Source organism: Asterias amurensis, chromosome 3 (genome assembly GCF_032118995.1).
Source record: "Asterias amurensis chromosome 3, ASM3211899v1".
NCBI lineage: Eukaryota > Metazoa > Echinodermata > Asteroidea > Forcipulatida > Asteriidae > Asterias > Asterias amurensis.
In genome coordinates, this window is record NC_092650.1 from 26,614,942 (window position 1) to 26,636,326 (window position 21,385).

At 39.5% G+C, this 21,385-nt stretch overlaps 1 protein-coding gene across 2 annotated transcripts; it reads right to left on the reverse strand.

Annotated features, from left to right (window-relative positions):
* Nucleotides 1–683: 683 nt before the first annotated feature.
* LOC139935103 (NFX1-type zinc finger-containing protein 1-like) lies at nucleotides 684–19,598 on the reverse strand. Of its 2 annotated transcripts, none has more exons than XM_071929567.1 (3): nucleotides 19,410–19,598; nucleotides 12,127–12,595; nucleotides 684–10,843 (listed from the first exon to the last, which is right to left on the reverse strand). In XM_071929567.1, the coding sequence occupies exons 2-3, from the start codon at nucleotides 12,591–12,593 to the stop codon at nucleotides 4,585–4,587; spliced, it is 6,726 nt and encodes a 2,241-aa protein (XP_071785668.1). In that variant the 5' UTR covers nucleotides 12,594–12,595; nucleotides 19,410–19,598; the 3' UTR covers nucleotides 684–4,584. The 2 variants fall into 2 exon arrangements, with proteins under 2 accessions (XP_071785668.1, XP_071785667.1); XM_071929566.1 differs by lacking the exon at nucleotides 19,410–19,598 and adding an exon at nucleotides 17,350–17,547.
* Between the last annotated feature and the right edge of the window lie 1,787 nt (nucleotides 19,599–21,385).

The following is a 21,385-nucleotide window of genomic DNA, read 5'->3' on the forward strand; positions in this document are numbered from 1 at the left end:
AAAAAAACTTCAATTTCGGGGAGGTGCTATTTTTGAACTAATTCTCCTAGACCCCAACCCCCCTCTTACAACAATCAATTTGAAAAAGGATTTGTTTTATGTGCATGTCGAGAAATGACCTTTGTTTTGTGGGGGGAAAACAAAACAAAAAAATGAAAATGTTGCATGCCTTAATTAATACCTAATTTAGAAGTAATATTTTAAGGAAAGCAAATTTCTACTATCAATATCTTGCAAGCGGTGTAAGTTTAATGTAAATCTGTGGACATTGTGTTTACGGTGTTACAAACATTAGAATAATTTATGCACTGGAACATTCAACACATTGATGCATTGTTTGATTGAATTGAACTATCCAGCAAGAAATAACCTCTGGTGTTTACAATTATTGGCCCATTACGACGTGAAACACAGCTTATAAAGCCAACACTAATAATATCCTCAAAAGAATCAATGAAGTAATACATGCTGGCATGATGCATACAATTGCTTAAATCATAGCAACACTAAACTTTCGTATAGGACTACACCAAGTATAATAGTTCTGATATATTTTTACAATTAGTTTTGGTTTTTACTCATAATAGTTCTGATATATTTTTACAATTAGTTTTGGTTTTTACTCATTGAGTAAAAACCAAAACTAATTGTAAAAATATATCAGAACTATTATACTTGGTGTAGTCCTATACGAAAGTTTAGTGTTGCTATGATTTAAGAAATACACCGATGTGTGTTATAGCATTGTATATTCTGTACTTACCAGAGTTCGGTGGACAAAAATCACAGTCATATTACTCGAGTGGGATTCGAACCCACGACCCTTGCAACTCTAGAGCAGTGTCTTACCAAACTAGACCACCGAGATTGCCCGGTTGCTAGAGGCAGTTCGAATCATATGTTTTGCCAGCGGACACCACAACGATAATAATAGATGTTAAAAGATTAAATTTGCATCGGGGATGTATAATACTTTAAGTAAAAAGTGTTGGAAATCCACAAGAAATCTGTCATGAAAATACTGATAACACGGCAAGTTAAACCAAGGACTCACAGAAAGCGTGTTATAGAGACACGTAAATATTTAGGGATTTCATAAGTGATCTTTCAACAGTCATCAACTTAACAACTTATCAAGGGCTGCTAACTCTCTTTGATTCTGCAGAAAATTCCATGAAATTCAATAAATCTCTCCATGTTCTGAACAAAATGTTCGCAATAATGTGTCGCTCTTCGTATAATATTCATATTACGTAATAATGAAATGTTACGTTAAACAGGTCCAGTTTTAGTGTTATAATTCAGTACGTTAAACGCATTACGAACACAAAATTGTAAACCATAAAACCACAAAATTGCTTTACATAGCTTATTCCACATAATATTTAAAAGCTTACGGTTCTATTGTTTTCCATATATAGGCCTATAAGTGTACTTCACATTATGTGTATTTAGTCATGTTTTCTTTATATACAGCAACGTACTAATAAGCTTTCAACCATTAAATTTGAGTAGTTGATGCATAGATAACACTGCAAGCACTGAAAATATATTTATTTGTTTTGTTCATATCTTCCCTGAGCCGATCTGGGTCAGATTGACCCGGAATTTGTGTTAACGTAACCAATAAATGGATCAGGCGCAGAATCCAAATTAAAACCCCATGTTTGACCAGTTTCCGGGTCACCCTGACCAAAAATGGTTTCCCCCTGACCCCGCAGTCCGGATCAGTTCTAACCCAGTTATGACGGCTACAAATAAATGACCACATTAAAGGCAGTGGACACTATTGGTAATTACTCAAAATAATTATTAGCATAAAACCTTTCTTTGTGACGAGTAATAATGGGGAGAGGTTGATGGTATAACACATTGTGAAAAACGGCTCCCTCTGAAGTGCCATAGTTTTCGAGAAAGAAGTAATTTTCCACGAATTTGATTTCGAGACCTCATATTTAGAACTTGAGGTCTCGAAATCAACCATCCAAACGCACACAACTTCGTGTGGCATGTGTGTTTTTTCTTAGATTATTATTTCGCAAGTTCGACGACCGATTGAGCTCAAATTTTCACAGGTTTGTTATTGTATGCATATGTTGAGATACACCAAGTGAGAACACGGGTCTTTGACAATTACCAATAGTGTACCTTCCCTTTCAAGCTTAATTTCAAAACACAGATTTTACAACACATTTTTCTCACATTACAACGTTGTTTAAAAAATACACCGGCGTAGCCTAACTATAACGCAAACCGTCCAAAAATAAAGCACAACGTGAAATAACATGAACCATCACTGAACAATCGCGTGAACCGTATCACGAACCAGCTCGTGATTCACCACGTGACCCATACACGAACGTCACGTGATCCACCACAGGTACCCTGCACCACCTGGGCCCAATATCATGGGGTGCGTTCCACTCGCGCAAACGACTCGCAACTGTTCGCGCAAAAGTTTTTTATTCGTTTGAACGATTGGTGCGTATACGCGATGTCAATATGGCGGCGCCCTGAAATGAAGATGGCGCGCACCATACGTAGGTTTTTTTTAAACTTCGTTTTTGCTGCAATAGTCCTCTTTTTGACATCATTACATCAACTAATTAACTTTGTTATTCCAAATCTGCATTATCATCCACCGAAAATACAATGTAATTATGTTTGTGACAAAGAAATAATACCGTATGCTTGTCCGCCATTTTAAAAACCACTCGCCAACACCTCCGAAGTATGTTCGTCTAAAGTTGCCAACGTTCGCCAACGGTGGCGGCGAACAACTCGTTCCACTTGAAATTGTTGGCGAACGTGCGCAACTGTTGGCAACGTTTGCGCGAGTGGAACGCACCCCTTAGAAAATGGCCGCCTGCGCGCATGCCGGAGCGCGTATATAGGCCAGTGCGCCCTCTAGTTCTTATATATAATTCTATGAGGCGAACATACTTCCACTCGCGCAAACGGCTCGCAACTGTTCGCGCAAACGTTTTTTATCTTTTGAACGATTGGTGCGTATACGCGATGTCAATATAGACCTTATCGCAAATACCAATGCGCAAGCGCAGACTGTTGAATGAGGTGCATTGTGGGATAGATATGAATCAAATTTTGCTACCAGCTAGACCACAATGCACCTAATTCCAAGCTTTACGCGCGCGCCCCGATATTTGCGAAAAGGTCTATGGCGGCGCCCTGAAATGAAGATGGCGCGCACCATACGTAGTTTTTCTTTTACTTTGTTTTTGCTGCAATAGTCCTCTTTTTGACATTAATACATCAATTAATTACTTTTGTTATTCCAAATCTGCATTATCATCCACCGAAAATACAATGTAATTATGTTTGTGACAAAGAAATAATACCGTATGCTTGTCCGCCATTTTAAAAACCACTCGCCAACACCTCAGAAGTATGTTCGCCTAAAGTTGCCAACGTTCGCCAACGGTACGTGTCGGCGAACAACTCGTTCCACTTGAAGTTGTTGGCGAACGTGCGCAACTGTTGGCAACGTTTGCGCGAGTGGAACGCAGTCAAAATGTTCTTGGTAATGTGCGCAAGCTCAGAACTACGTAAACAAGGAAATTTACCTGGTAGGTCTGCTTCACCTAGTGTTCCAAAGTCTCCCATTATAATAATTATTATTCAGTACATTTATTTCAATGCTGTCATACAAAACAATAATACAATAGCGTACATTTATGTCAAAAGTAAAACAAGCAATATAGTATGAGGTATGATTAGGTACACAATACTTCAAAAAAATAAACAAGTAGTATTTAAAGACAACATTTAGGTGTATTAAGCAAAATGCCTTTGTGCCCTAACCTATTGACAGACAAACATGATACCAAGGAACACAAACAAAGACAAAGACAAGGGACAACATGGTCAGACGATAGGTGTAGGCCTACAAACAACACAAAGGCGAGTCATCATTAAATGGACTCCTACTATTAAAGTCATGAATTATAAGGTTATAAGGAATATGCATTTGAGTAGTAGTTTTTGGAGTTTTTTTCGAAGATACAGGTAGAGTGATTGCCGATTAAATTGTACATAAATTTGCCTAATATCAATGATAATAAAAATCAGAGAACAAAATAATCCAACAGTATGAAAAAAAATATATATATATACATGTATATGTCACCTTTAATAACAACCTTTACCCGTTCTTTGTAGCTCGTGGATGATTTGGTTTGTTATTTTTGTTATGAGGTTTTCTCCTGAACGATATCTTATAAGCAGTCCTGCCATTCTACGGAGGCTTTAAAGGCAGTGAAACAGCTCCCTCTGAAGTGAAGTATTTTTTGAGAAAGAAGTAATTTTCCACGAGTTTGATTTCGAGACCTCAAGTTTAGAATTTTAAGTCTCGAAAACAAGCATCTGAAATCACACAACCCAAGAGTGTTTTTGTCTTTCATTATTATCTCGCAACTTCGACAACCGCGATTGAGCTCAAATCTCACAGGTTTGTTATTTTATGCATGTGTTGATATACACCAAGTGAAATGACTGGTCTTTGACAAATACCAATAGTATCCACTGTCTTTAAACGTATGCTTCCCATAGTGTTTACATTGGTCCTCATTCGAAATATTTCATGTCATCGCTTGAAGATTCTGATTGCGAGTAGGAAGAGCAATCAGGGCAAAGTACGCAATCTTCTAAATCATCAGATGCTTTGTCTTGACAGAAAACATGACCTTCCGGACACCTCATCCACCCACCCACAGCAAAAGAAAGCTTAACAAATCGGTCTCCGTTACATTTCTCTCTGGCTATGTCTACTGACTCTTTGATTGTGCGAAGGACGTCTTCATAACGTGGACATGTACGAATTGGTGTATGGCATTTAGGGCACAGAGCTGGTTGGATCTGCACATAGCCTGTTCCAGATGGCTGGAAACCTGCAAACATTTCATCAAGAAACCGTGTTTCACAAAGATGTCCACAGTCTTCAAGGTATATGAATGTTTCCTTCGGACGGATGGGTCCCGGAGGATATTTGTCAGCGACATCCTTTTTGTGACAGATACGACAAACAGGTGGACAGGGTTCACCACAAATACCAAGACAGAAATGATTGCAACGAAGTTTTTGGATGCATGGAAGGTTGCAAGAAGTGGTATGTGCTTTGCTCCCATGCTTACATCTGAAACTCTTCATGGATTTTGGGGGAAATCGCTTTGAAGAATTATTGCAAAGTTTGTGTGGTGAACAGAGCTCATGATCACAGCACATTTCCGAGCACCTATGTCCACAAAGAAGGAGAGTTCCACATTTGTTATTGCAAACTTTATGTGCTCCACCAGGTCCTGCACAGGAATCACATGTACCGGGACAGTTGTGACCACAACGAAGTAAATGACTGCACGGTTCCTGACAACTAGTAATAGCTGCAGAATAAGATGTTTTCCAGCAGGCCAATTTGATTACATGACCGCACGGCAAAACCTTGTCACATTTCTCTCTGCAAGTGATTAGTTTGACATTGCTGCAACAGTTTGTTTCTACTTTGTGACCACAACCAGGAAGGTTCCTTTCCACAAGCTCGTTACACTGGTCTGACTCAAGACACGTCTCACCACATTCATTTGGGCATTTGTGACCACACTTCAGTATCTTCTCACATGGATTTAAACATTCAACGGACTCTGCTTTCTTGTAGCAAGGAAGATTCATAAAATGCCAACAGTCAGGTAGCTGCTTGGAAACGGTGACTTGACATTTCTGTTTTACAAATTCGTTTTCATTCATTTCCTCTTCATCGTCACTGGATGTACATTCTTCATTCGGACACGGCTCCCCACATTTGTTTTCGCATTGATGACCACATGGAAGAATCTTCTCACAGGGCTTGGGGCACACCAGTGATTCAACCATTTTATAGCATTGACTTTTCATGACGTGACCGCAAGAAGGTATCTTTTTGTCCACAAACTGTTGGCATTTTCTGACATAGAGGTCATCTTGTTCAGATGAACTGTTGCCATCATCATTCCAGTCACAGTAAGTGTCCGTCTTCTTAGGGTTGCTACTTGGACATGGATCGCCACATCGGTTTGGACAATCGTGACTACACGACAGTACTTTGGTACACTTTTCTGAACATACGACCGACTCAACGTCTTTATAACATGGGAGTACAACACTGTGGTTGCAGCCTGGAAACTTCTTCCTCACAGAGCGTTGACAGGCCTTTGCTGGTGAGTTTCGAGTGCTCTCAGTTTGGGCGTCTTCTCCATCCGTTGGGCAGGGTTCACAGCATTTATTGGAACATGGATGCCCACATTGTAACATTTTCTGACATTTCTTCTCACATTGGTAGGAGTTGACATCTTGGTAGCAAGGGAGCCGAGCAGAATGTTCACAAGATGGCAGCTTTCTGTTGACTCTCAGTTTGCATTTGCAGGGGACGCCACATTTATCTTTGCACCGATGGCCACATGATAACTCTTTGTTGCAGGTCTCTTTGCAAGTTAATGACGTCATATCAGTATGACATGGTACTGCTACAGTATGATCACACCCAGTAAGCTTTTTATTTGTGATTTGGGTACACACCATAAGCAGTTTGCCGGCAACATAATGACCATCAACTTTTTTGTGAAGCTTTATGTATTCACCATAGGTTGGGTCCACTGTTTTATTTGGGCACGGTTCGCCACATTTATTAGGACAGGGATGGCCGCAAGGCAATGACCGCTCACACTTCTCTTTGCAAAATGATTTGAAGTTAAAATGGATCCTTAAATGCTTCATCATCTTGGCGTCATCTAACCTTTCCTCTGGACATGGCTCGCTGCACTCTTTGGGGCAACGATGGCCACATACCAGCAACTTGTCACATAGAAGAGTACAGGGCGTTAAGTCGGGGTTCTTGGCACATTCCATCACGACGTCATGGCCACACTTTGTAACGTGTTTAGAAACCTTGACGGTACACTGACTAGTGCATACATCACCACACTTCTTTCCACATGGATGCCCACATAACAGTGACCTAGGACATGGTTCTGTACAAGTGATTGACCCATACCGACGACATTCAACCTGGATAACATGACCACACTCTGGCATCGATTTAGAAACCTTGACAATACAAGTAGGACACACATTTCCGCACGTCTCCCTACATGGATGCCCACATGGCAGTAATCTAGGACATGGTTCTGTACAAGTAACTGAATCAAACATCTCACATTCAACCTGAATAACATGACCACACTTTGGCATCAGTTTCTGTACGTTTGTCGAACACGGTCTGCGTTCCTCACAGCATTTCAGCAGACACGTGTGTTCCTCTCTTCTACATAACTTTGGGCAGAGCTCTTGACACTTGTAAACCCTATGCTTTTGATCAAAGGGGTGGCAGTGTAATTTGCATATGTGATTACATGGAAGCCTGTACCCACATGGCTCGCCACAACCTCCGTCTTGAACCTTCTCCTTGAAATCTCTGGCCGACGCTACCGTTGTTACTACTAAATGGTTTTGACAAACCAATGCAAGCGATGAGCTAATTTTCTTCTCATCTTCAAGGGTTCTTAGTATGCCACTCCAGATAGAAGACTTTCTCAGGATGTTGGCGTTGCCAATACAGTAGAAACCCATGCGAGCTCTAGACAAGGCAACACAGACACGGTTTGAAGTCTTCAGGAACCCGATGGAACCCTCTTCGTTGCTTCGAACCAAAGACAAAAGTATGATGTCATTTTCTTCTCCCTGGAAATTGTCAACCACAGACACCCGAACTCCCTCGAAGGTCCCTTTATCCATAAGTTTCTTGAAGGTGAAGAGTTGACCCAAGTACGTGGTTAGAATGGTAATCTGTGTGGGCCGGTATCCTTGATGTAACAAGTACCTACACAACTCGACAAGGACCTCGGCTTCATGCTGATTGGACTTGGTTTTGTTGTCATCACCTTCATCTTCAAACTGATTGTGATCAATGAAAAACATGTTATGTGCTACTCCTTTTATGTCATCGAAATCCATCACAGATTCATCGTCGTGAAGATTCGTATAAAAATGTTTCTTCATGAGTTTTGAGATTTCAGGACGCATACGATGCTGGTGGTTCAGTGTTTGACAAGGCACGCCATTGTTGACCATTCGTTCAAACAAGGAGGTATCCATATTGAAGACCTTGGCCAGGCGATAGACTGTTGGGTTTGGCTTCAACTGCTGATGATCTCCAATCAGAATGAGATGCTGACATTTCGCAGTCAGGGCGGTGATGATATGAGCTTCAAGAACTTCAGCAGCCTCTTCCACTATCACAATACGAGGACCAAGAAGCTGCAGAACCGACTGACATCTGGCCGCACCTGTTGTAGTCATTCCAATCACTCTTGCTTTTGAGAGAACTTCAAAGTCTACGCTGTTTTTCATAGCTTGAATTTCCTTTGAAAGGCTGTCATAACTTATGCGGTAATCCGTCAGCATCTCCTCCTGCTCTTCAATGTACTTCTTAACCCAGAGTCTGTAAAGCCGCCAACGATCGCTTAACGTCAGACTCCATACATTCGTGACTCTGTGAGCTTCTTTATCAGACATCATGTCGTCCTTCTTAAGTTCTTCTTTCGGGGTGGACTCCAAATTTGAACCACAGCGTTTCTTACATTCAGTGCTGTATGCTGCATTTTGTCTCAATACAGAAAGCTCATTTTGCTTTCGCTGTTCTTCGGAAACTCTCGAGTCATCTTCATCATCGATTCGGCGTTCATGTTGTATCCGTGCACTTTCATCCTCTACGTCAATAAATTCATCTTTTTCTTCATTTGAATCTGAGCTATCACTTTCATGATCGATATCAACCACATTTAGCCAGTTCAGAAGGTTTGTTGTTGGATCCTCAGGTCTCTTCTTATTCTTTTGAAAACTTTGTTGATGTTTGTCGCTCATGACAGTGTTTAGCTTCTCGACTTGAATTATGATCGTTTTAGCAAAAGCCACTTTTAGAAGTGCACAATGAATTGCTGATTTTGTTTCGTGTAAACTCGCTTCGGTTTCTCCAAGTACTTCCCTGTGCTGCATGCTCTTAGGCGGGCGATCTAGATGTCGTTTTAGATAGGACAGATTTCGAGACTCAAGCACTACACTTTTGCTTCGGCCTCCAACACGAACTAGGTTCTTCTCACCAAAGTTTAGAATTCCCTCCAGAAACTGATCCAGAGCATGGTTTGTGTAGCACACCACAAGAATTGGAGACGCGTCTGGATTTGTAGGTGTATTGTACAGAAGTATTTCGATGATCTTGAGACCAATGTAAGTCTTCCCCGTTCCTGGTGGACCTTGGATGACAGCAAACTCCTTCGTTAATGCTGCATGCACAGCTGCCTTCTGTGACTCATCAAGATGTAGAGCCTCTGCAGTCGGCCAACTTTGTGGATCTAAAATCGAAACACAGGCTGCATTTACAAAGGTTTCAGTCAGACCCTCATCTTGAAAGACCTGATCAGTTTCAACAACCAATGGTCGTAGGTCATACACATCAGAGCAGTCTTCGCTCAGATACTTAGGTGACCTAACATTACATGAAACATTCACGATGTACCTTGCAAAAGGGAAATTGTCGCTATTCATCCGTTGTAGCCCTAGTAAGACATGTCGATAGGCTTCAAAATAAGCTGCAGATTCGACCATGACAAAGGTACCTGTAGGCGTTTGACTAGACTCGGTAAGAAAACAAACATCAACCAGACCTTTTTCCAAGTCCTTCGTGTTCCGATCTGCCACAGACGCACATAAAATGCTCTTGAAATTGTCCTTAGTGAGACAGACGAATGAACCATATATCAGACGCTTGCTGGTTTGCCAGTTGATACGGTTGAGACCTTTGACATCAAACTCCAGGGTGAACTGACCTCTTTTTCCAATCTTCTGACCTTGAACGGAGACTTTGCGATACACCCGAATGTCTTGATGATGATTGTTTACTTTAGAGAGAAACTCTGCGATACCTTCCCGTAACGGTGCAACAAAGTCCTCCCTCAACAACCTGAACTGCACATCAAGATAATGCTCGACATCTTGATACCTTCCCTTCAAGATGTTCTTTCGTAAGAATGGCTTTGTTGGTTTCTGAATCTCTGAACTGTCGGGGATGATTGGAATCTCTCTGAAGTTGTTGGGTGGCTGCCGTGCCTTAACGTGTTGTTTTATCTGATGAGACTCGTCCAGTGCATGATAGCATTCTTTCAACTGCTGTACCTGGGACATGTAACTATGACCTTCATGATCGATGTCAGTACAAGATTCTGCCACTGCTGGGGAAACAGCCCTCTCGAGAAGAATCAGAACCACGCCCATTTCACCATAAATTTCTGGCTTGTGTTCAAGGAAAACTTGCAGCAATTTCAAAATCATTTTGATACTGTTTGCACAGGTTTTACTATCTCTTTCTTGATCATCATGCGGTTGTTGTGAGGACAAACCTACTAAGTATCTCGTCAAATGTTTACTGAGAAACCCTTCAGACTCTATCATACTGAATACCATATGAATATCCTGCTTTACTTTTGGATCTACATTTAAATCACAAATACACGACAAAACACCAAGTATTAACGTCATTACATTATCATTGAATGAGTCTAGATTTAAAAGTGCCAACCATTCATGTTTTCTGCTCAGAAGCTTGGAGAGAACTGCTTGTGGACTGGCCGTCAGCAGTGTCTTGAGTTCTTCCTGTGACATTGAGGGCGTCTTGGGAGTCTGCTTTACTTGAACTTGACCTGTGTATTTCCCTGAACCCGAACCAAAGTCGCTCTGTCCTCGACGCCATTTAGTTTCTTCTACAGGGGTTGGAGGACTGGTTGGGCTCGAGGTTGTTGACCCACTGAAATTTAAACAGTAAAACATCCTCAGCATTTTGGATTTGTTTTTTGGAGATGTTGTTTGGTTTAAAATGTTCGGCCTTTGAAAAATGCAACCCGTTTTCAATGGCAAAGTAATGAAGGCAATTCGTTCAGTTTGCTGAGTACATACTCTGAAGTAAGGATGAATTACCATACTTGTTTGTGATCACGGATTTGTTCTTCAATAAACTTTTTTTGTGACATTTTAAAATTGATAGTTTAAATTACTGTGTTAGTTTTTTTTCGTGACCAGTATTGGTTCTTTAACGATTACACTGTCGTTTAATTTTGTGTTGAATAATAAACCTGAAATACATGATTTTATTAAATATTAGTTGATTTTCCATTCATGATACAACTTATTTTGTGACAAACTTAACTTTGCTTGCATGAAATTCATTTGTTTGACAGAAGAACATTTTAGTGTGCAAAACATATTTATCCTGTGTTGCCGTATTCTATTAGTCTAAGGCAAAGTGAACTTTAGTTTTTGAACAGTTTGTTTGTTAAAATCCTATAACTGTAATTTTACAGAATCAAATTAATTTGCGAGTTTTTATTTTTTTTTAAATTGTCGACTTTTGTTTATGATATTGTCACATCCGGAACCATTTATGTCCTTACATGGAGATTATTTGCCTGAGAAAAGTTACCACGGTAACGCTACTCAGATTCAAATGTTTGGCATAAAAAGTGATATCTTTTTACGTAACCACATCAAATCGAATTGAAAGTATTTTTAAAATGCCTTTTACTAACGGAAGTTTTTCTATGCTATATAGTAATGTAGTCTGTATTGCCATTTTTTTCTGCCACATTATACGGTAGGCCCTCGTTTGTTAATTTAAAGGAACGTTGCAGAACTGGTAAGAAAACAAAACCGTGGAGATCACAGATTTACATCAAACTTACACGGTCTAATGATGATGATAGTAGAAAACACCCCTTGAAGTATTTCTGCTTGAAATGTCAGATGAGAAATAAATAATTTAACTTCGCTTTTGAAGTTTATCGCTCACTGAGCGTTTTATCCCTTTTTTGATTGCATCAATGTCATGCAAAATTGGTTTTCACTATTCTCTCGTGACCCAGATGACCATCGATCTTGAACTTCTACAGGTTTGTCAGTTGTTGCATGATGGATTACCTAAAGTGCTTACACTGCCAGCAACTGTTTTGTTAGCAAAAACCAAGTCCTGTAATGTTCCTTTAAAAATCCAGAGTGACTACCAAACGTAAACCCTCCTCTTAACTATCAACTTACCCATTGCTTCTCGGTTTACCTGGCCGTCTGAAGAAGTCACTACTGATCGTAGAAGTGTCCCTTGGCTGTTCCGTTGTCCCTTCTCCCTGACGCTCTGCTCTACCACGTCGCCAGTTTGGCGTTTCCTGACGGTCTATTTGAGTCTTTGAGTCATCTTCTTTCTCTAAGTTGTTTCTCCTCCAAGACGTATTGCTATCCTTGGGCCGAGCACCTCCACTTGCTTCTCTGTTAATATTCCTCCAGGAGCCAGCAGCCGGAGCAGCGCTGTGATTACTTGATCGAGTCCATGTTAAGTTATTCCCGTTCGACTGTCCGCCAACAACACCTCGTGACGCTCCGTCAATCCTCCAGGATCGTTCATGTCGTGTTTCTGGACCTGTTGTGCGGAGCAAATGAGGATTGGGTCGGGTACCCGACTGTTGCTCTTCTTGGCCAGTATATTCATCTGAATCTGCGTTGCGATCCATAGCTAGAAAAAAAAACATTTCGAGTGAAGTCAATAGTTGTACTCTCACCGTTTGTGGACAAAAAGGAAATTCATACTTAACTGTAACTGCTCCTTGGCCGACATTTTATCGGCTTGTGTAGCATAGGTAAATGACAACATTGAGGCTGATACATTTTTTATTAGGGTTTGCCTTACCTCACAAGGCCACTTCAAGGTTCTTTCATCTACTTATGGGGCTTAAACAGGGGAATCCCCTTCACAGTCAATATAAGGATGTAGGCTAGATATCATCCACTAGGAGCTAATTTGCATTAAAGGGTCTATGTACTTTTTGTAGGACAAAAAACACAATGTCCACAGATTTACACTAAACTTACACAGTTTGAAGGTGATGATAGTAGAAAGCTTCCCTGAAAATATTACGTGCTGAGGTGCTGTAGTTTTGGGAAAACGAGTTAAACGATGTCATGAAAATAAATTTCGTCTCACAGATCATGGGACCAAAATTATTTTAAGCATGTAAAAACGTATTTTCATGACATTGTTTTACTCATTTCTCAAAAACTACAGCACCTCAGTAAGTAATATTTAAATGGAAGCTTCATCATTATCTTCAAACCCTGTGAATTTAATGTAAATCTGTGGACATTTTGAAAAAGTACCCAAATCCTTTAAGGCAAATTATACCTTTTGTTTTGGAACCTTGTTTTTATCCTATACAAATGTACATGTACGTGGGAACACTGTTTCAAAAGGTGGTCGTGTTTTTGAGATATCGCTGAAAATCCGGAGCGATTTTTTTTGTCCACGCAGAAGGAATATTCTCTAACAGGAATACAAAATCTGAGAAGCGTTTAACTGACAGCAACGCTTCCCAGATTCCAAGTTTAGGGATTTAAAACTTATATCACAAAAAACCGACCCCACTGAAAACCCACCCGCTGCACCTTCCGTATGTGTAATTATGCAGTTCCGAGTTGATTGCTTTGAACTTTTGACCCCAACCTTTAGAAATCATTGCCGATTTCTCATCGGGGAGTTTACATTAACCCGATGAAGAAAAAATGCAAAAGCTACATTTGACATTTTCTGTGTGCAAATTATGGTTGCAATGTAAACAAACTTTTAATACAGCTTTTGTAAATGCGCTATAATATAAGAACTAACATTGCAATAAACAATGTATACCACACAAAAATACAAGGCTTATAATAATGGGCCACAACTATTGATCTAAAATTGGTAATTACTCAAAATGATTATTAGCACAAAACCTTACTTAGTAACGAGTAATGGGGAGAGGTTGGTAGTATAAAACATTGTGAGAAACGGCTCCCTTTGAAGTGGAGTAGTTTTCGAAAAAGAAGTACATTTCCACGAATTTGATTTCGAGACCTCAGATTTAGAATTTGAGGTCTCAAAATCAAGCATCTGAAAGCACGCAACTTCGTGTAAAAGGGGTGTTTTTTCTTTCAGTATTATCTTCCAACTTTGATGACCGATTGAGCTTGGTAATTTGACAAATATCAATAGTAGTGTCCAGTGTCTTTAAATGGGAAAGTAAGCGTGTTTACGCACTACCGTAGTTAAAGTATTACTAGAGATTGAGAGTTTGTGAACAAACTCAAGGTGTTCGGTTTCCGGGAGTAAAAGCCTGGATTAAAAAAACAAATATTACGCCTTGCTTTGTTCTCAAGTTTTGTAACAAATGATTCAAATTGCAAAAACTGTCAAAACAACATGATTACGTCATCTAGTAAAAGTGTACGTTTGGTGACGTCATCGGTAATATTTGTTTTAAAGCAGACCTTTGCCAGACTTGTATGCTGGGATGGTAAAGCATCAAAGGATGTATATTTCAACCTAAAAGGCAATATTAAACAACGCCCTTTCAAATCATTTCACAGTCACTTCCGGTTTAAACAGGTCAAAAGGTCAACGAAAGTTCCCCAACATATCCATTTCTGTAAAGTACGTAAAGCCCTTTCATATGATGTATAGATTGTCAAAATAGCTTATGTAGTTTAGGAAATATGAACTAAGAAAATATTGACGACTGTAGAAAAGACTGTAAGGGGCATGTATGTTTTAACCGCCTTGAACGAAGACTATTCTTCATGAAGCTTTTTCGCGCTCTATGGATGATCACTGGAGCGTGCTCTGCTGCACCGCTAATACGCTACACGTTGTGTGTATGCCTACGTGCAATGTTTATGCACATACCAATGGGGATTTACGTTGTTCTTTAGACGTGAATTTTGAAATTTTCAACCTCTTTTTTGAGCCGGAAGAGAACATCAAAATGGGGTTATGTCTGTGGAGCGTTTACGGAGTTTTCAATGACGATTCCGATGATGTTTCGATTGTAAGAATCCCTCATGTAGATCAAAAGTTATGATTTTTTTAATCATGACGTAACTCACACGGTTTCTTCTAATGAATATCTAACTATATGTGTGAAGTTTCAAGTTCATACGATGTTTAGAAAGATGTTTCTGTTAGGGGACTAGGGACGTACAGAAGAAGAAGAAGAAGAAGTATCAATAAAAAAAAAATAAAAAAAACGAACAAAAAAAGAGGTGTTCCGGGCTGTTGGCCCAAACACCTAATTATTTGGTAACCATTTCCCGGGTAAGCCTGACCAGATATTGGTCAGATCCCTTTAGATCCGTAATCCGGGTGCAATTTTCAACTGGGAGTTTAAAGCCATTGAACCCTTTCGGTAAACAGTGTTGTCCAAGACCCACACTTTGTGTACCACAACTTCTATATAAAATAACAAGCCTGTGAAAATTTAGGCTCAATCGGTCATCGGAGTCGGGAGAAAACAACGGAAAAACCCACCCTTGTTTCCGCGCGTTTCGCCGTGTCATGACATGTGTTTAAAATAAATCCGTAATTCTCGTTAACGAGAATTTATATTGTTTTGCTGTTTTCTCAAAAAGTAAAGCATTTCATGGAATAATATTTCAAGAGAAGTCTTTCACCATTGCCTTCTGTAAACCCTGTAAGTTATTTGTAAATCTGTGAACTTTTATTTTTTTTTCTGACCCGAAAGGGTCCAATGGCTTTAAAGTATATCAATTTAAGAAACCATGTAATGTCTTGCAGTTAGCATTGTCATCCCAAATCAAGTACGTGAAAAAACTCGTTATAACAAAACATTATTTGTGATATGTTCGTTCAATGTTGCCTTCTTAAAGAACGAGTTAGTTCATCTCAGTTTAAAGACACTGGACACTATTGGTACTTTTCAATATCTTCTCACTTGGTGTATCAAAACATAGGCATAAAATAACAAACCTGTGAAAATTTGAGCTCAATTGGTCGTCGAAGTTGCGAGATAAAAATAAAAGAAAAAACACCCCTGTCACACGAAGTTATGTGCTTTTAGATGGTTGATTTAGAGACCTCAAATTCTAAATCGGAGGTCTCGAAATCAAATTCGTGGATAATTACTTCTTTCTCGAAAACTATGTCACTTCAGAGGGAGCCGTTTCTCACAATGTTTTATTCTATCAACAGCTCCCCATTACTCGTTACCAAGTAAGGTATTATGATAATAATCATTTTGAGCAATTACCAATCGTGTCCACTGCCTTGAATTCATAGCAATGGTAATAGCCTTGGACAAGGCTAACCTGACCCAGAAATTGGTCAGATCCCTTTAGATCCGTAATCCGGTTTAATTCTTAACTGGGAGTTTAAAGTATATCAATTTAAGAAACCATGTAATGTCTTGCAAGTTAGCATTGCCATCCCAAATCAAGTACGTCAACAAACTCGTTATTACAAAATATTATTTGTGATAATGTTCGTTTACTGTTGAATTAGTTTATCTCAGTTTAAGGACACTGGACACTATTGGTAATTTTCAATATCTTCTTACTTGGTGTATCTCAACATATGCATAAAATAACAAACCTGTGAAAATTTGAGCTCAATAATCGGTCGTCAAAGTTGCGAGATAATTATTGCAGATGCTTGATTTCGAGAACTCAATATCTAATTTTGAGGTCTCGAAATCAAATTCGCGGAAAATAGTGTCTTTCTCGAAAGCTACATTATTCAGAGGGAGCCGTTTCTCACAATGTTTTACACTCTCAACCTCTCCCCATTACTTGTTACCAAGGAAGGTTTTATGCTTATAATTACTTTGAGTAATTATAACAATAGTGTCCACTGCCTCTAATATTATAAGACTTGGCATTGACTGGATCTTTGGTGGATAAACCAGGGTGGCCTAGCAGAGTGCCTTGGAACCTAACCGCTCTCTGCCGATGGATGGTAATTATGATAATGAGTTTGTATAGCCTACTCTAAATCTAATTATATTAACAAATATCAAGGCAGGTACCATGATTAGATTAGATGTGTATTAAAGTAAATGATTCCAATAATTGTACACGAGCATGTGTATTGAGCGAGTTGCGACATGAAGGGACCAGCAGTTTTTATTTTGTCACATTGTTTCTGGACGCCATTTTTTAGCAGTTTAGATTTGCTCCTCACAATAAGTGTACACATATCAAAATTACATTAAAATGGTTAAAATGGTGAACAAGTGCATTAAAAACAAGTTAAAATACCATTTCCGTTGAAAGCATTCCGCTCAGGTAGCTGTTTAACTTTGTTTCCTTAACTTCCCCATTGAAAAGCACTACGGCATTGGTAATTTCGAGTGCAACGATCCGATATGCAGTCCGGTATGTTTATGTACATGATACATGAGTTCTTGCATACTCTCAATATTGCACTGGAATGTATCATCTTACCTGCAAATACCGTGTAATTCGATCTATACTTCCAAGAGTACGGCCTTCGATGTGAAAGTCACAGACTAGGATCAGCCACTAGGATCAACACATTCGATAAGGCAGTTCACTTGTTATTTCTGTCATATATCCACCGGATCAGGGTTACAAAAACAGATTACTCCCCCAGACAAAAAAAACAACACCCCTGTGCCTTTGAAGAACCGGTTTTATATGCCGCTTATTTGACACACAACGTCTGTTATGCAGATCTTGTCGGTTTTACTTTGACCTCAACCTTCAGACACAATTGTTGATTTCTCATCCGCGGGAATTCCCCGATATGTCGCAATGGCTGTTTACTACGGGCGGCCATTGGGGCAAAAAAGGAACTACAGATTTTATATGAAAAAACATAGCAGACAATAGTGCAAAGTTTTTTTTTATTTTTTATTTTTCATCCAGCGCCACTAACATAATTATGTGGATGGAATTTTGTTTTAGTAGGCAAAAGCCTTGTAAAAAGTTTACAGTATAACAACATTTGTGGTAAGAAACCGAGTCGTACATTTTGCCCGCAATGGGGATATAAACACCAAGCAGGCAACAACCAATCTCTCACTTATACAAACAAACATTGGTTGAACGTCTCTGATTATGAATTGCACAAATCAAGAAATTGTGATTCAGTAACAAGTCATTGGCAAATCAGAATTTAGCTTGATTTAGGTTTTGAACACACAACCTTGTGATCGCAAGTCCTGCAGTCTACTGGAAATCATTACAAATCATTTGACACTAATTGAAGATCTCGTTTGTTTTTGTTTAGTTCACTAATCGAAGTACGTTAAACTTACCTGACTAAACATGAACTGTTCCCCCCCCCGAAATTTTTGCAAATGATTGTGACCACCAAATTTGAATATTATTTCAAAGTTCCCTGTGTGATCATTGAAAGTAGGCCTAGTGTCTGCCCCTTTAAGCTCTAGGTGGTTGTGGGATTATTCATGGGCGTACAATGAATAAACATTGATTTGAAAAAAAAGATTGTTGCTGTATAAGGCAAGGCTGCGAAATGCAACTTCTGTATAAATGACTTTCACATCACCATACAAAACGTGACTCATATTATGTTGTGTATTGTATTGTATTGCGTTTCCCTAACCTATAGGCTATAGTCCAATAACTGCAATGAGACCAAAACACTTTGTTTTTAAAGGAACACGTTGCCTTGGATCGGACAAGTTGGTATATTAAAAGCGTTTGAAACCGTTTGTTATATGGTTAGAAAGATGTTTTAAAAGTAGAATATAATGATCCACACAAGTATCACTCGAAATTGCACGGTTTTCCTTTTACGTCGCGAACTATCACGGTCGGCCATTTATGGGAGTCAAAATGTTGACTCCCATAAATGGCCGACCGTGTTAGTTGACAGGGTAAAAAGAAAACCACGCAATTTCGAGGCATATTTGTGTTGATCAATGTATTCTACTTTTACAATATCTTTCTAACCACATACATTTTACAACAAACGGTTACAGAACGCTTTTCAAAGACCAACTCGACCGATCCAAGGCAACGTGTTCCTTTAAACGTCGGACGTTAAAAAATGATACCTATACAAAGTTGTTTGTGTTTCTTAAATGTTAGTTGAGGCCAATCTCTCCCTGGAAAAATTGTTGTAGGCCTAAGGAGTGTATGTCTTCCTCCAAACCTCTTCCCCGTCAATTCCCGAGAACGACCAGGTATGCCGTCTTGAAGGGGGGGGGGGGGGGGTTATAGGTAGCCTTAGACTTTAGATGAAGGATTTAATTGTCCAGAAAGTCTCACAACGAAATATTATAGTCCGGTATCGTACATGATACTAGACTTGTGGACAAGTCGTTAAATCGGCCCACGCGCTGAGACTCCTTATTAACGAGGAGTCGAAATCGGGGAGCCATCAGTTCGCGCGGGAGCAGTGATCTCGCGAGAGCACCATCTCAGCGCGTGGGGCCATTTAACGACTTGTCCACAAGTCTAACATGATACATGAGTTGTTGCATCTCTCAATATTGCACTGGAATGTATCATCTTACCTGCAAACACCGTGTAATTCGATCTATACTTCCAAGAGGACGGCCTTCGGTGTGAAAGTCACAGACTAGGATCAGCCACTAGGATCAACACATTCGATAAGGCAGTTCACTTGTTATTTCTGTCATATATCCACCGGATCAGGGTTACAAAAACAGATTACTCCCCCAGACAAAAAACAACACCCCTGTGCTTTTGAAGAACCGGTTTTATATGCCGCTTATTTGACACACAACGTCTGTTATGCAGATCTTGTCGGTTTTACTTTGACCTCAACCTTCAGACACAATTGTTGATTTCTCATCCGCGGGAATTCCCCGATATGTCGCAATGGCTGTGTACTACGGGCGGCCATTGGGGCAAAAAAGGAACTACAGATTTTATATGAAAAAACATAGCAGACAATATTGCAAAGTTTTTTTTTATTTTTATTTTTTATCCAGCGCCACTAACATAATTATGTGGATGGAATTTTGTTTTAATAGGCAAAAGCCTTGTAAAAAGTTTACAGTATAACAACAGTTGTGGAAGATACTGAGTCGTACATTTTGCCCGCAATGGGGATATAAACACCAAGCAGGCAACAACCAATCTCTCACTTATACAAACAAACATTGGTTGAACGTCTCTGATTCTGAATTGCACAAAGCAAGAAATTGTGATTCAGTAACAAGTCATTGGCAAATCAGAATTTAGCTTGATTTAGGTTTTGAACACACAACCTTGTGATCGCAAGTCCTGCAGTCTACTGGAAATCATTACAAATCATAACAATATTGACACTAATTGAAGATCTCGCTTGTTTTTGTTTAGTTCACTAATCGAAGTACGTTAAACTTACCTGACTAAACATGAACTGTTTCCACCCCCCCCCCGAAATTTTTGCAAATGATTGTGACCACCAAATTTGAATATTATTTCAAAGTTCCTTGTGTGATCATTGAAAGTAGGCCTAGTGTCTGCCCCTTTAAGCTCTAGGTGGTTGTGGGATTATTCATGGGCGTACAATGAATAAACATTGATTTGAAAAAAAGATTGTTGCTGTATAAGGCAAGGCTGCGAAATGCAACTTCTGTATAAATGACTTTCACATCACCATACAAAACGTGACTCATATTATGTTGTGTATTGTATTGTATTGCGTTTCCCTAACCTATAGGCTATAGTCCAATAACTGCAATGAGACCAAAACACTTTGTTTTTAAAGGAACACGTTGCCTTGGATCGGACGAGTTGGTCTATTAAAAGCGTTTGAAACCGTTTGTTATGAAATGCATATGGTTAGAAAGATGTTTTAAAAGTAGAATATAATGATCCACACAAGTATCACTCGAAATTGCACGGTTTTCCTTTTACGTCGCGAACTATCACGGTCGGCCATTTATGGGAGTCAAAATGTTGACTCCCATAAATGGCCGACCGTGTTAGTCGACAGGGTAAAAAGAAAACCACGCAATTTCGAGGCATATTTGTGTAGATCAATGTATTCTACTTTTACAATATCTTTCTAACCACATACATCTATACTTCCAAGAGTACGGCCTTCGATGTGAAAGTCACAGACTAGGATCAGCCACTAGGATCAACACATTCGATAAGGCAGTTCACTTGTTATTTCTGTCATATATCCACCGGATCAGGGTTACAAAAACAGATTACTCCCCCAGACAAAAAAACAACACCCCTGTGCTTTTGAAGAACCGGTTTTATATGCCGCTTATTTGACACACAACGTCTGTTATGCAGATCTTGTCGGTTTTACTTTGACCTCAACCTTCAGACACAATTGTTGATTTCTCATCCGCGGGAATTCCCCGATATGTCGCAATGGCTGTGTACTACGGGCGGCCATTATACTCAGATGTAACCATTCGGTAATGTACTACCGCAAACAGTTTTTTTTTTTTATTATACTGTGCATGTTTTTGAGCACTGTGTTTTCCCCACTAACACATGCGGATTAATAAAAAGTAGTTCC